General features: G+C 38.7%; 1 protein-coding gene across 1 annotated transcript in view; it reads left to right on the plus strand.

The window, feature by feature from the left end:
• DNAH14 (dynein axonemal heavy chain 14) overlaps nt 1-17,232 on the plus strand; it is a 295,079-nt gene that overhangs the window by 67,792 nt on the left and 210,055 nt on the right. The window contains exons 27-37 of the mRNA XM_063441946.1: nt 867-971; nt 1,073-1,191; nt 1,282-1,356; nt 1,570-1,657; nt 2,045-2,295; nt 4,707-4,938; nt 6,135-6,188; nt 8,723-8,868; nt 12,638-12,706; nt 15,178-15,364; nt 16,338-16,417. Of these exons, the coding sequence (XP_063298016.1) occupies nt 867-971; nt 1,073-1,191; nt 1,282-1,356; nt 1,570-1,657; nt 2,045-2,295; nt 4,707-4,938; nt 6,135-6,188; nt 8,723-8,868; nt 12,638-12,706; nt 15,178-15,364; nt 16,338-16,417 (1,406 nt within the window). The remainder of the gene's footprint in view (nt 1-866; nt 972-1,072; nt 1,192-1,281; nt 1,357-1,569; nt 1,658-2,044; nt 2,296-4,706; nt 4,939-6,134; nt 6,189-8,722; nt 8,869-12,637; nt 12,707-15,177; nt 15,365-16,337; nt 16,418-17,232) is intronic.

Genomic DNA, 17,232 nt, shown 5'->3' on the forward strand with positions numbered 1-17,232 from the left:
TTATGTTGTGTAAAGAATAACTGTTAGAACTGTAGTCACATTATGTAGGGCTATAGTAAAAACATTCCTAATACACTCACGTAGAATTAACATATGTCTAAGCACACATAACACTGGAATTCGAGGAAGAGAAAAGAATAAACAAGAGAAAAGAGACTGTATCATAATAGTGAAAGCTTCTGACTTACCCCTGATGTATTTATGTTTTATAATTTATTGTACATTGCATTTAAGTGTGCTCCTATAGAAAAAATGCCATCTAAACTCAATAAAAATACAAGTTCAAAAAATGAGGTTCAAAATACAATTTCCTTACACTAATGGCCAGGTGGTTCCTTGGATTTATCTCCAAGAACATACCAAGCTTACCCAGAAGGGCACAAACTACCCGTTTTCCCATGTGTGACATGCACATTATTACTCCATTATTACGGTAATAATGTCACGCGATAAAGATCTGTTGGTTTCTTCACAAACATGACTGTGACTTTTCCATATATATTCCAGTGGTACGGTCAGTACTTATATCCCATTCTTCATCTCCAAAAATGATTATCAAACAGATTAGGCCAATTAATTGACCAATCTGTGTGTTGTCCTTGAGATGTCACCAATCTGTGTGTTGTCCTTGAAATGTCACCAATCTGTGTGTTGTCCTTGAGATGTCACCAATCTGTGTGTTGTCCTTGAAATGTCACCAATCTGTGTGTTGTCCGTGAGATGTCTTAGTTAAAGCTATAATTATTTACATTGACATGATGATATTAATATTTGTAATTTAGGACGCCTTATTGTTACATTTTTTGTTTTATAACGATCGGAGGTATTGTTGATAATCAGCTTACTTTTCACTTTTCACTTGGCAGGACTTTCTTGAAATTAAACGCAGAGTCTTCCCCAGATTTTACTTCCTAAGCAATGATGACCTTATTTCTATTTTATCCGAAAGCAAAAATCCCAATGTTGTCCAGGTAAGATCTCGCTGCAGAGAAATAATATTTTGTAATGGTCCCCAGTTATGGAATTGCTATTTGAAGCTGGACTCTTTGTTTTCTGCCTTTATATAATCTAGCGCCACCTGGAGAAGTGTTTTGAGAATATTCGTCATCTAGATATTGAGTATCCGATAAAAAGCCCTGCGGTGGTGGTAATGATTACTTCTGCCGAAGGAGAGAGAATCCCTATGCCCAAGTATGTCTTCTTCTATCCGAGTGTCTACTTAAAAGCCAATTCCTTATTATTTCTGAAATGTATTGATTACCAGTCTGTCTCCTCTTGTAGAAATGTTCGTATAAGAGGACCAGTTGAACAGTGGTTGGGAAATTTGGAAAGCAGCATGTTTGATGTTGTGAAGAAGTAAGTGGTCTTTCTGGCTTGTAAACGGGGAAGTGGGAATGAAGACTGTATCTATGAATGTAATAAATGATCGCTTCGCCTGTGATTGTAAAATTGGTGGATTTGTCAGGACTGTCATATGTATGACTGATGGACCATTTTTTTTCAATGATGTAATTTTTTTTTTACTTTGTAAGTAGCTATGAAATCTTGAAATAATATTTCTCATTTAAGGATGTTGAAAATTGGAGTCATGGACTGGAATCCATCAGTATTTAAGAATTGGATGCTAAGTCACCCCGGACAAGTGGTCCTTGTTGTGGTAAGTAGAGAGAAGTCACAGAATCACATGATATTGAAGGTGATTGGAAAAGCTCCAGGTTTTGTCCTAGAATAACAATGACAAGCAACAAACACTGCAACAAATGTTGAACATCTTCTGAATATGATGGAACCATGACTGCCACTCGTAAATATACAAACAGTAACATGTATTGACTCATGTCTATGTCGTCTGTATGCTGCTGAGTAATATTGAGTTTATTTCCTAATTATTAATAACTAAATACCATTTAATTATTGTGTATATACAAACAGTAACATTTGTGAGACTCATGTCTACTTTGTATGTATGCTGCTAAGTAATATTGAGTTCTGAGGCCAAATTATTAATAATTAAATACAGTTTTTAATAATTTTTTCCCTCCAGAGTCAAATAATGTTTAACAAGGATTGCGTGAGAAGTTTCAGCTCCCCTGACCCAGAAGAAGAGTTGAATGTTGTCTACTCCAACCTGGTGAACCGGCTAGGGGACCTGGCTGAGATAGCCCTCGATATCTCTATTCCTCACCAAAAAACCACCCTAGAAGCCTTGCTTACCCTATACGTGCATTGCAGGGATATTTTGGAAGTACTAATAAGGAAGAAGGTCTTTAATTCAGAAGATTTTGAATGGATAAGGTAGAAATGAGTAGACAACTGCATTCCTTGCCATATATGTCACCGAAGGGGGATATATGTTACGTGTTGTGACGTCAAATACTTTTTGACATTTACTCCAGTTGTATTAAGACTTACCATGCATCACCCATGTGGAAGAGTTTAGTTTATTTAATAGGTTCATTCACGTTATAGAGATTTGTAGCAAGCTGAAAATGACTTGCAGAACGTAGAGCCAACGTTGAGGATACTGTTTCAATTCGGTTGTCAATTCTCCAAATCTCTATTTAATAGACCCCATAGAGAAGTGCTTGTTCCCTTGATATTTCTTAGAAAGTAGAACATAGCTGCAAGGTTGCCATTTGCTAATTTTATTAGCGTTACATTGCGATATTCCTGCCTCCGTTGATGAAGCAGTTGGCAGAAGAGCTCTGGTTGCCTGTCCTACTTGTCTGGTTATATGTAAGTACGCCAAGAGTAGCTGCTTCTATAGGCATCACCATATTAAAAAGAAAACAATGTATTCTCTATGATCCATTTATTTAATTCGGTATGTGGATGCACCATAACATAGCCTTGTTTGTGTTCTGGTGTCTTCGAATCCCACTTCATCTACCTTGTATTGTGATCCACGACCTTGTATAACGTTTTACTGACCTACTTGCTGTTTTCTGCCCTACCCAGCTACACATATAACCGGCAATGAGGAGGTTAAATGGAGTAGAACGAGTAGAGTAAAGCAGTTAGGGTTTCTAATTCTCCTAATGCAGACGCTTTCCAGGACTCTATAACCTTATCTCTATCACACATAGCAACTCCCATAGTGTTATATCTGGCTTGACTGAGTCTTCAGCAGATTTATTTCCTAAAGAACAGATGAGAGGTGCTGGGAGTTTATAGACTGTCGCCACTGGACATTGTTGGCGGGTTGGGGGGGGCGGGGGTTCTTCCAATTTTAGCAGTTTTGTCCTATATTCAGGATTGCCATTGAAACACAACTTTAACTTAAAATATAATACGGTAGCTAATGTTCTAGAAATCCATACAAATGGACTCATTTATAGATAAAGAAAGTTGTACCAAAATGATGAAAATCCAGTTCAAACCAAATTCAGATTTGGTGTATGCTGGCAAAACGTAGTATTACAGATTAACCAGTATTACAGATTAACCTCTTAACAACCAATTACATTCTACATCATCATTGCAGCCCGGTCCTATTGATAATACCATACTGAGATGAAATGTTCCACTTCTGCAGTTAGCTGGCAATGAGGATTTAGGGACCAGATTGTCTTTATAACCAAGAGTATAAAGACAAACATTTGGTCTGTGAAGTGTTCAAAGATATATTTAACTGAAATTATCCTCTGCCTCCTCCAAAATGGCTGCTTTGTAATACAAGTATGGCTGCATGCAATGCATTGTGGGAATTTGAACAGGCACTTGGGGTGAATACACATGCATCTGCCCAAAGTTGTATTTTTACCTTTATGTCAAAGACAAACAAAATGTATCCTTTGCTTTTGCCATGAGTTAGGCAAGCACAACATATAGACATGCCTGGTATAACTTTAAGTTAATAGAAGCCGTAGCATTCCGAAAAATAATTACATGCAAATAAAACTGTGTGCAGGCAAAGTGGCAATTCAAGGATTAACCTAGACCTTAATTTAGATTGGAAATGACATAAAGCCTCCCTTTGAGTTATGGAATGTTGCATTATAGAGTCCCATTAAGATTTGAACACTTGGGTTGTTAGAAGATAAATATAAGCTGGTATGCACATGCCTCATTAGCATAGCATTTGCATGTCATTATCACTAAATCCCTGTAATTGTGGCGGTTTGCAAGTAATGTTAAATTAATCTTAGCAGAACTGTAGGTAGTGAAATGCACTCCGAGCACACGCTAATGACATGCTAAGGGCACTGGACCTTAACCCCATGAGCACCCAAGGTGTGCGCACTGTGTTGCTAAGCTGTATGTTAAAAGCATACCTGACAATCATGAGGTTAAATGGGGAATTTTCAGCACAGTATTTTACAATATTTTGTGCATTCTAAATGCACTGAAAGATTAAATAGTCCTTTTCTTGCATACTGAAACTGCTTCTTCATGATACTTGCCATACACACCCGTGGGGCTTATTCACTAATTTACAAATTCTATCAAATTGATATTGAAATGGAAAAATTTAAGATAAAATAGTTAATATGTAAAAAGAAAATCTCCAATTCAGCTAATCACAGCTTTGCCAGTTCAGCCTAAAGTTTGTAATCCTGATTTTAATTTAGTACAGTTTGAAATTTAGTGAATAAACCCGCTCTGTAAAATCCTGGGGCTGATTCGCTAAACTGTGAGTCTTGTTGTGACAACAGCTTGTTATTGTAGAGATGGGAAAGAAGACTCAAATTGTTCCTATTTTACAGGCAGCTTCGCTACGAGTGGAATGAGCAAAATAACTCATGCTATGTACTACAAGGTAATGCATCCTTTATGTACGGCTATGAGTACCTGGGGTGCTCCTCTCGTTTGGTTATCACCCCTCTCACTGACCGTTGCTGGCTAACACTGACGGCTGCTCTACATCTGCACCTTGGAGGGTCCCCAGCGGGTCCTGCTGGTACTGGAAAAACTGAAACCGTCAAAGATCTAGCCAAAGTAAGTAATTTATAAATACTGCAATATTAACTTATATAGATAGATGTGGACAAGAAGTGATTAATGATGGTGAACACAACTGTTTCTCACTGTCATATAAGAGAATTACAGTTTTCAGTAATAGAAATTGTACGTATTAGCTGCCAGTGCGGTGTCCGAGAACAAAAATTCTCCTTAACCCACCCATCCATCCATCTAACCATCTATCCATCCATCCATCTATCCATCCATCCATCCATCTATCCATCCATCCATCTCTCTATCCATCCATCCATCCATCTATCCATCCATCCATCCATCTCTCTATCCATCCCTCTATCCATCCATCTATCCATCCATCCATCCATCTAACCATCTATCCATCCATCCATCCATCTCTCTATCCATCCCTCTATCCATCCATCCATCCATCCATCTAACCATCTATCCATCCATCTATCCATCCATCCATCCATCTCTCTATCCATCCCTCTATCCATCCATCTATCCATCCATCTATCCATCCATCCGACCCTCCATCAATCCATCCACCCCTCTATCCATCCATCTATCCATCCATCCCTCCATCCATCCACCCCTCTATCTATCCACCCGTCCCTCCATCCATCCATCTACCCCTCTATCCGTCCCTCCAACCATCCATCCACCGCTCTATCCATCCGTCCCTCCATCCATCCACCCTTCTATCCATCCATCTATCCATCTACCCCTCTATCCATCCATCTATCCATCTGTCCCTCCATCTATCCATCTGTCCCTCCATCCATCCATCTACCCCTCTATCCATCCATCTAACCATCTGTCCCTCCAACCATCCATCCACCGCTCTATCCATCCATCTATCCATCCGTCCCTCCATCCATCCACCCTTCTATCCATCCATCTATCCATCCGTCCCTCCAACCATCTATCTATCCATCCATCCATCCATCTATCCATCCGTCCCTCCAACCATCTATCTATCCATCTATCCATCCATCTATCTATCCATCCATCCCTCCAACCATCTATCTCTCCATCCATCCATCTATCCATCTACCCATCTGTCAGTCCATTCCATATATCATACAATTAAAAAACTGGTCTAAGACAGGAGTTTTTGGAATGGTAACCACAGTGTTCTCTAAAAGGGGTGTTTGATTATGAAATAAAGCTGTAAATTATGAATTATATTTTTCCCTATTTTTTTCTCATAGGCTTTAGGAAAACAATGTGTAGTGTTTAATTGCTCGGAAGGCCTGGATTACAAGGTAATTGTGGACTTTCAGTATTTTTCTTCTTTGTATAGTTATGGCTTCTTTTACAGCTATCCTTTTAAATAGTACTTTTCTTTCATGTTAAAGAGAGTATTGAGTGGCATTGAGGTATCGAGTGGCATTGCTCTATTATTATTATTGCCATTTATAAAGCGCCAAAAGATTCTGTAGTGCTTTACAAGACATGGGGAGAGTCTGATGGGGGTAAGCAGGCTATTCCATAGGAAGGGAGCCGCCCGCTAGAAGTCCTGCAAGCATGAGTTGGTCATATGGGTGCGAGCAGCGGACAGGAGAAGGTCATGGGCAGAGCAGAGAGACCGAGAAGGGGCATACCTATAGATCTGATAGAGAGATATAAGAGGGGTTAAGATTGTTCAGTGCTTTATAGGTATGGGTTAGCACTTTGAATTGACTCCTATAGAATACAGGAAGCCGATGTAAGGACTGACAGAGGGGTGAGGTGTGAGAGAACCGACTGGAGAGGAAAATCAGTCTGGCAGCAGCATTCATTACAGACTGTAGCAGGGCTAAACGGCTTGTGGGAAGACCAATTAGGAGAAGGTTATAATAATCCATGCAGGAAATTACTAGAGCATGGACAAGATCCTTGGTAGCATCTTGTTTAAGAAAGGGGCGGATGCGGGCTATGTTTTTAAGGTGGAATCTACAGGATTTGGTAACATACTGGATGTGAGGCTCAAAGTGAGGACAGAATGAAGTATGACGCCAAGACTGCGCGCTTGCAAGGATGGACTGATGTGGATACCACTAATTTAAAGGGGAAAGAGGAGGATCAGTATTAGGAGGAGGAAAGACAAGGAGCTCAGTTTTAGAGAGATTGAGTTTCAGAAAGCGGGAAGACATCCAGTCAGAGACGGAAGAAAGGCAAGCAGTAACACGTTGCAGGACGGCAGGGGAGAGGTCCAGGGAGGAGAGATATATCTGGGTGTCATCAGCATACAGGTGGTACTGGAATCCAAAAGAGGTAATAAGTCTGGCAAGAGAGGCAGAAAATAGAAGGGGATCAAGGACCGAGCCTTGGGGGACTCCAACCAAGACAGGACTAGATCATATTGGGCACACATTGGCTATTCAAAGAGATCAGTATTGTTATAGGGGCCATATATTTTTCTGATCTACTGGGTTTGTTTTTATCCAATAAAGGTTTATGGAATAAGTAGTTTATCTCCCAAGAGTTCTACCCAACATTTGGAATGAGTGACACTACTCTGTAAACTCATATCAGCTATACTGCAATGTGCCACGGTGCTCGCATGCATGGTCCACGGACCTGCTCTCTCCCTGGAGAAGAGAGAAACATTAAACTAAGCTGTGTGTGCAGCATGCACGTGTAACATCCAACATGGACAAAACTGATAATCCGAGATGAGCTCTGTCTGATTGAGACCTCTGGGTGCCTGCCTTACAGATGGATTTTTTTTTACAAATCTGTTGAATATCAAGCCACTCTTAGAGCCGACATCAGCTCTGCAATAATGCAATAAGTTAATAATATTTAAATTGAGAATCTTTTAATACTGGCAAGGTAACGTATTAGACAATATTGGAGTTTAGTACCTACAAATCCCAACAGTTATGGGGCGTTAGCTCGTCACTTTTCTTCACCTTACCACTTTCACCTAAGGGACACCTTTTTGCACCATGGGTATTAACTAATAATGCAATAAGTTAATAAATAATAATGCAATAATTAAATAACTAATAATGCAATAAGTTAATAATATTACCTAATAATGAGATCAATTAATAATAAGAACTAATACTGCAAAAAGTTAATAATAACAAATAATAATGCAATAAGTTAATAATAAAAACTAAGAATGGAATCAGCTAATAGTAAGAACTAACAATGCAATAAGTTAATAATAATAATAATAATAATAAGTAAATGATAACTAACAATGCAATAAGTGATGCTGTTCAGAATGACCCTTTAATAATGACCCAGAATGACCCACCTGTTTGACAGAACAAATTTTCATACAATTTAAGCTCTCATGAAGCTCTTCACCTCCATCTGCAGGCCTTAGACTTAGAGCTCTGTGACCCGAGACCCTATTCTTTCTGGACTACATTTCCCATAATGCTTGGCCAGCCGTAAGGAGTTCAGAACAAATCTAGGGCCAAAGTTAGCAGCTATCGATTTATTCACTAGACCGAATATTGTTGCTTTGTTTGGCTTGGCTGGGGTTTTTCTCTACATTTACTCTACCTTTTGCCTAAACTCGATGGTCGTTTCTGAATCTATTCTCATTGCCTCTACTCTCCTAACACATGGCCCCATCAACCATCCCGTGACCAAGATTACCTAAATAATTTGCTGCTATGACTATCCAGACATATGATCGGCCCTGGAGGGGCTCGATTCCACCAACACATGACACACCCCTCCGCTGTCTGAGAGTAATAAGATTGCTAACTGTATCCCATGAACCGTGTTCAATACTTAGGACGTTTGACATCCGTGCTCGCACTGTCATCATTGTAACTGGAATTCTGTCTTCTAGATGATGGGCAAGTTCTTCTCAGGAATGGCTCAGTCCGGCGCCTGGTGCTGTTTTGATGAGTTTAATCGGATTGATATTGAAGTTCTCTCTGTAATCGCCTCGCAGATCCATTCAATTAAAACCGCCAAGGATAGTCAAGCCATAAGGTATTGAGTCCATTAACTTTCTCATTCTGCATCCGAATTGAGGACATGCGTTTGACTACTTGCGTTTGACTTACAGCACTCTATAGCTGTTATGGTGCTTAAAGTGTGACATAATAATCTAGGTTGAAAAAGACTAAATTCCATCAAGTTCAACCTTGAAATTCATTATTTTATGCTGTTGATTCAAAAGAAGGCACAAACAAACCCAATCATAGCCATTTCCAAATATGGCACAAAAATTACTTATTGACTCCATAATGGCAATCAGATTTCTCTTAATTAACAACCTGTTTACAAACTCATCAATTATATCCTTGAATATTCTGTTTATGCAAAAAGGCATTCAAGTTTTTTCATTTTTTTTATTATCTATTTAATTTCACATATTTATTGTTCTTACTGTAAATAACCCTTTTTTCCTTTGCTGTATGCGAAAATGCCTTTCTTCTAGTCTCAATGGGTGAGGTCATGTCTGTTGTACTTTCTTGCTAATGAACAGGTTAGCACCTAGTGGTTTATACTGACCCTATGTATATTTGTATAGTGCTATTCAATCCCCTCTGAGGCGATGTTCTTTTAAGTAAAGTAATGGAGAGTTACGAAATATTTTTATATTGTCACGACTCCAAAGGCCGCCGTCGGATCCTAACCTAACCATAGATTTTATTAGATTTTATGAGATATATTCACTCCATGGATTTCTGTACTTGGGGACTCTCTGGAATTCAGGGTTTCAACAGGGCCCTTCGATGAGGTATGCAGATCCCATGAGTGTAATAAGGTCTTAGCTTCCACAAGGGCGCCAAGTAACGGACTGAAAAGGTAATAACAAGGCATGTACCTAGCAGTTAGAGAAATTAGTGAACCCTATAAAAGTGAAAACACTCCCACCAATGACCCCAGGAGTGCGTTGTATTTTGTGTATTGTAAAAAAACTCCATCGCATGGTTTCGGATATGCCATAATAAACCGCGAGAAGGAAAGTCAAGTGCTTTATAAATGTCTTCAGAACCTGGAGGTTGCATTATTTTTCCCTATTACATGCTTTTCCATTAGAATACTTTTATATTACATGATTTTTTATGGTTACAGCTCCGGTTCCTTTAGGGACACTATAGTCACTAAAACAACTTTAGCTTAATGAGGCAGTTCTGGTGTATAGATCATGCCTCTGAAGTTTCACTGCTCAATTCACAGCCATTTAGGAGATAAATTACTTTTGTTTCTTGTTGTGTAGCATTTGTTCTGGTGAGTATAATCATTCACTTCAGGATTTTTGCATTAAACACTGTCTTTTCAGAGAAAAAGGCAGTGTTTTCATTACAGCCTTGGGACACCTCCACTGGCCACTCCTCACATGCCTGCTAGAGGTGCTTCCTGGGGCAGTGCTGCAAACTGTGAGTGCCATTCAGTGCATCCACCCTCTGCATGAAGACACTGAACTTTCCTCATAAAGATGCATTCATTCAATACATCTCTATGATGAGATTCTGATTGGCCAGGGCTGTGTTTGACTTGGGCCCTGATCTGCCTCCTTGACAGTTTCAGTCAATCCTTTGGAAAACCATTGTGATTTGCTCAAAACAACTCTTCTGATTATGTCAGCCAAGCAGGCAGATATAGTGTTCCTTTAAGCTAAAGTTGGCCCTTTAACCTTTCATCCATGTCATGGTCTGCCAAGATTAGTAGGAGTAACACTGCAAAAAACAGCTGCACCAGTAATTCAGCTCAGGAGGTTAGACAGCCATTTATCAGCCACCATTAGCATAACTCCCAACTCCCATTAATCTCAGACAAACCAAGACATGTATTTACTGACCCTAGGATTTGTACAGTGCCATCAAATTGTGCATCAGAGGGAATAATGTAAGGGATGACATCAAAGCAAAGTTTGAAAACATGATCTAACTAGTCATGTTGTAACATTTAACGTGTGTGTGTGTGTGTGTGTGTATATATACAGTTGCAAGAAAAAGTATGTGAACCCTTTGGAATGATATGGATTTCTACACAAATTGGTCATAAAATGTGATCTGATCATCATCTAAGTCACAACAATAGACAATCACAGTCTGCCTAAACTAATAACACACAAAGAATGAAATGTTGCCATGTTTTTATTGAACACACCATGTAAACATTCACAGTGCAGGTGGAAAAAGTATGTGAACCCTTGGATTTAATAACTGGTTGAACCTCCTTTGGCAGCAATAACTTTAACCAAACGTTTCCTGTAGTTGCAGATCAGACGTGCACAACGGTCAGGAGTAATTCTTGACCATTCCTCTTTACAGAACTGTTTCAGTTCAGCAATATTCTTGGGATGTCTGGTGTGAATCGCTTTCTTGAGGTCATGCCACAGCATCTCAATCGGGTTGAGGTCAGGACTCTGACTGGGCCACTTCAGAAGGTGTATTTTCTTCTGTTTAAGCCATTCTGTTGTTGATTTACTTCCATGCTTTGGGTCATTGTCCTGTTACAACACCCATATTCTGTTGAGCTTCAGCTGGTAGACAGATGGCCTTAAGTTCTCCTGCAAAATATCTTGATAAACTTGGGAATTCATTTTTCCTTCGATGATAGCAATCCGTCCAGGCCCTGATGCAGCACAGCAGCCCCAAACCATGATGCCCCCACCACCATACTTCACAGTTGGGATGAGGTTTTGATGTTGGTGTGCTGTGCCTCTTTTTCGCCACACATAGTGTTGTGTGTTTCTTCCAAACAACTCAACTTTGGTTTCATCTGTCCACAGAATATTTTGCCAGTACTGCTGTGGAACATCCAGGTGCTCTTGTGCAAACTGTTAACGTGCAGCAATTGGAAAGCAGTGGCTTCCTCTGTGGTATCCTCCCATGAAATCCATTCTTGTTTAGTGTTTTACATATTGTAGATTCGCTAACAGGGATATTGGCATTTGCAAGTGACTTTTGTAAGTCTTTAGCTGACACTCTAGGATTCTTCTTCACCTCATTGAGCAGTCTGCGCTGTGCTCTTGCAGTCATCTTTACAGGACGGCCACTCCTAGGGAGAGTAGCAGCAGTGCTGAACTTTCTCCATTTATAGACAATTTGTCTTACCGTGGACTGATGAAAAGCAAGGCTTTTGGAGATACTTTTATAACCCTTTCCAGCTTTATGTAAGTCAACAATTCTTAATCGTAGGTCTTCTGAGAGCTCTTTTGTGCGAGGCATCATTCACATCAGGCAATGCTTCTTGTGAAAAGCAAACCCAGAACTGGTGTGTGTTTTTCATAGGGCCGGGCAGCTGTAACCCACACCTCCAATCTCATCTCATTGATTGGACTCCAGTTGGCTGACATCTCACTCCAATTAGCTCTTGGAGATGTCATTAGTCTAGGGGTTCACATACTTTTTCCACCTGCACTGTGAATGTTTACATGGTGTGTTCAATAAAAACATAGCAACATATCATTATTTGTGTGTTATTAGTTTAAGCAGACTGTGATTGTCTATTGTTGTGACTTAGATGATGATCAGATAACATTTTATGACCAATTTGTGCAGAAATCCATATCATTCCAAAGGGTTCACATACTTTTTCTTGCAACTGTATATTAAATAAAATGTTTAAAATTGCATGCCATATGAATTTACATATGTTACAGTGTGCTCAAAATTCATTTAATGTTACAGTAGCTTAATGTTTTATTTAGTGTGACGTAATTCCGAAAATAAAATCGATGCCATTAGTAATAGCATCTATTTACATATTTTGCTACATTTATTCTAAATATGGTTTCCTGCAGGTTTGTGTTTGAAGGTAGAGAAATCCGTCTGAACATGTCTTGTGGAATTTTTATTACCATGAATCCAGGGTAAGTGATGAGGCTATTTTCTGCTCCTGCCATTCCGAATTAGGAATGTTTCGTCCGATAAATTATACATGGAGATTTAAAATTCTTCACTAATGACTTGCAATACTACCATCCCTCGGGTAAAAAGAAATATTATTTTCCATTTAATTATTTTTACCATACGGGTCAGATGCACAGATCACAACCTCCTCTCTGAGTGACACATTTTAAATAGACTGAGAATAACCCCATACAGAGCAGTATCTCGCTATGTTTCAGTGAAATCCAGCTCTATATTATTATATCTTTTCGTTTGTTGTAGCAGCTTGTAATGGAATCCATTTTTTTTGTTTGTTTTTTTTCCTGTCTATGGACATTACTGTACTGTTTGTATCTTGTCTAGAGAATTGTTTTCTAGGTTAACCATAAAAAACGTGTTTTCATATTATTTACATAGCAATTAAAAAAAAAAAAAAAACAATTGTAAAAAACGGACTCCTTCAAATTTCTCCACCCTCGTCATTTTCTCAATTTGCGAGTTTATTTTGGTAATATGCCATTAATGAGAATAACAACAGTGAAATGACATAGGGAAATGAAAAATGGGGTAATGGACAGTGTTAAATACAATGCAGTTTAAGAATAATCAGATCAAATCACTTTATCGTAATCAGTGCAGACCTTTGGATTTCATTTGTGTTCCTAAGATATCTTTTCTTTATTTTTAACCAATAAATTGTTTATATTTGTTTGTATATTTTTGTCATGCAAGGTAACAAAGACGTGTTATAATTTGTACAAAATAATAGTCCAAGTTGGTGAATGGATAAATAACAGACAGATTCGGCAGCAGTTGACAAGTTATTAGCAGTATTGATATAAGTATGATAAAGGTGGTTTAACATGTGCAGATTATCTCATGAAAAGCATGGGTGAAACTGAGCCCATTTACCTCATTGATATTGAGCTCAGTGTTTGATTACTGAGGATAAACTTTCCAAATGATTAATTATTTTTTTTTGGATAAACTTTTAAGGATTTAATATTATGAAAATCATTTCAATTTTGCAATTTTTTGATATTTCATTTTTTGTATTTTAATACGTTTAAAAAATAGTTTTTAAAAGATTATCCAATAATTTAAATGAATTTGGAAATCTTACCCGACACTATTACATGGAGGCCTCTTATAATACACACTGACCTCCCTGGCCTCTCTCTGCCTGTTTATCTTCATCTCTCCTCTATGGCTATTCTCTATGTCAGGGGTAGGCAACCTTTGCCACTCTCCAATAATGCTTTGCCAGTATTATGCCCTTAAGAGCATTATGGGAGATGTAGTTCAGTGCCGGGGTTTTCCTACCCTGCTCTATGTCTCTTCAGTCTGCATTCAGCTTTTTTCTGCGCCTCTCTTCTACTACAAGCAGAGACATATCTATGACCAGCTCTATAAAGTAGGTTATTATTAAAGGACCACTATAGGCACCCAGACCACTTCAGCTTAATGAAGTGGTCTGGGTGCCAGGTCCAGCTAGGATTAACCTTTTTTTCTATAAACATAGCAGTTTCAGAGAAACTGCTATGTTTATATTTGGATTAATCCAGCCTCTAGTGGCTGTCTCATTGACAGTCGCTAGAGGGCTTGCGTGCTTCTCACTGTGAAAATCACAGTGAGAAGACGCCAGCGTCCATAGGAAAGCATTGTAAATGCTTTCCTATGAGACAGGCTGAATGCGCGCGCGGCTCTTCCCGCACATGTGCATTCAGCCGAGGAGGCGGAGAGGAGGAGGAGAGCTCCCCGCCCGGCGCTGGAGAAAGAGGTAAGTTTAACCCTTTCCACTCCATCCAGCCCAGCGGGTGGGGGGCCCTGAGGGTGGGGGCACCCTCAGGGCACTATAGTGCCAGGAAAACGAGTATGTTTTCCTGGCACTATAGTGGTCCTTTAATGACTGTTGCGGCAGTGTTGGTAAAAAACAAAACAAAAAAACAGGATGAAGTGGAGAGGGCTCTGCTGAAAAAATAAATATATATATAATGATTTTTGTGTTACCCTGCGGCTTAATCCAATAATGTCTGAAAGAAACCTCACAGCACTTTGTGGAGAAGTAATGACTATCTTTGGCAATGTAGATTATTACAGGCTACATTTCCCATGGTCCTCAGCCAACAAAGTCTGACCATCATGGAAAACATGGTAAAACTGTACAACCCCCATTAGACTGGACTAAAATCACACAGCATCCCCGATAGATCCCAATAAGCCAGGTATGATAAGTATGTGCATTCCCCCTAGAATTTTACATATGGATTAGAAGTTCTCTCTAAGGACTGTAAATGTTCTGACCAGCTTTTCTTTTCACATTTTTCCATTTATACTAAATATCAGAATTTATTCCCGGAACTGTTGGAGAAACCTATTCTATCTAGAAATGCAGTTGTAAATCCATGAAAGCACTGTTTAAGGGGAATATTTCTCGTTGCTCTTTGTCTAGATACGGAGGACGTGTTGAGCTCCCGGACAATCTGAAATCCTTCTTTCGACCCGTGGCGATGATGGTGCCGGATTACCAGCTCATTGCAGAAATTATGTTATTCTCCGAGGGGTTCAAGGCTGCAAAATCCCTGTCCAGGAAGCTGGTTAATTTGTACCAGCTGGCCAGCAAACAGCTTTCTCAGCAGGTAGGTACCGCGGTCACAGGTCCTTTCCAAAACAATTAGCAGATCTTTCATCCCTTACGTTAATTAATAATTCTGGTGACATTTTTTTTAATAATTCTCTGCAGTTTCGGAGATTTTAATTAACACATTTTTGTAATTAGGGTTTTATCTGCAGAGACACGTCTGTTCTCCTCTTTTGGCTTTCCTACAACTGGTGCAGTACTCGGGGGACAATATTAGATACAGGCTGTCACTCAGTGGTAGCAATGCAGATGTTTGTAAACTACAGTTCCCATGATTCCTCAGCCACTGTCCAGGGAAAATTGGTCACAAACAATTGCTGCGTCAAAGCTGCTCATTACTGATTAAAGCGATCAGTTTATCATATTATTTTAGTTTTTATACATATTTTACCATCTTTGCTGTATAATTGTAATAGACGTTAAAGTTGTTTTTATCTTTTCAAACTCGCATAAGGGGAGCATATGTCCATTGCTTTTAAGAGTATTTTTTTAGATAAGAAAGTCAATTTTTTTGGACCCAAATCCCTCTGGCATTTTTTCTAAGAGCTCAAAAGTTTTAATGTACAAGAGCGTATCACAGAGCTCCACAACAATAGAAAAGTGTTTCACAGAGCTCCACAGCAGTACAACTCACAGCACTATCTGTACGGTGTGCTATATATGGTTTGAAATTAGTTTTATTTAAAAAAAAAAAACTATTTCTGGTTCTGGTTATTCCAAGCTTCCTTTTTGCAAAATTGTTTTTTTTTTAAAGAATTATGCTCCATTTTTGATCAGTTTTGATCAGCTTTCTATACAAACGGATATTATTTGCAGAACGATTTATTTTTGTTTTAGTGTTTCTCCTGTTGGGTGGAATGATACATCTTCCAATACATATGCAGATATAAGTATATTCAGTGAATTCTCACAGTGTACACAGTGACTAATAAGCATTCCTTTGCTAACTTACTTCATTTCACCTGGTTTAGAATCACTATGATTTTGGAATGAGAGCCATTAAGACAGTTCTAGTAATGGCCGGGCAGAAGAAGCAGAAATTAGAATCAAGGTATGTATATTATCTTTATAATAATCCTAATCTTTTCAGTAGTGCTGTTTTTGTATATCGCTGAAATTAATTGTTACTTTAAAAAAAAAAAAAATATATATATATATATATATTATTTTTTTCAATAAAAGTCCAACGATTTTCAGATAACATTTTCAAAAAGGTAAATCTTTGAAGTTGCCTCTATTCAATTGCTGCATAGATTAGTGTTTGTGCAGTGTTGGACTTGCTTAGACTCCCTGAGGCCAAGTAACTGCTGAGTTCATATGAACTTGATTTCTCTATGACTGCTCACCTTGTCTATAATTGGTATTGTTTCCTACCAAGGTATTCACCATAGTGAAAATTCAAAGTGAATTCAAAGTGAATTTCAAATATAAAGTCAAAAAAGCCGATCTGGAAAAATCAGCATTGCTTTGAGTTGGACTACGCTGGCCTTAGCTGTAAAATTCACTTTGGATTTTCACTGTAGAAAATAGCCCTACCTGTGTCCTACTGGGTTATTCACTACAATCCATACTGCAAAAGCCGGACAATATTCACACTCTTTAACAATGACTGGAGTTTGCAATTCAGGCCCCGAATGGGCTTGAATTCGATCCGGATTTCAAGAGGGCCAAACGACACCCAACGCCTGAAATCCCAACTGAAAGCTTCAAATCCAGGCCTAGATTTTTATTTATTTTTAAATTTGACAATTTGTATTTATTTTGTCAGTAAGCAACGTATTCAGGGTACAGAAAAGAATGGGATTATAGTTAATAAGATTAGATTTGTACAGTTGCTCCTTATACAGGGGGAGGGTACATAACAGA

Source organism: Pelobates fuscus, chromosome 2 (assembly GCF_036172605.1).
Source record: "Pelobates fuscus isolate aPelFus1 chromosome 2, aPelFus1.pri, whole genome shotgun sequence".
Lineage (NCBI taxonomy): Eukaryota > Metazoa > Chordata > Amphibia > Anura > Pelobatidae > Pelobates > Pelobates fuscus.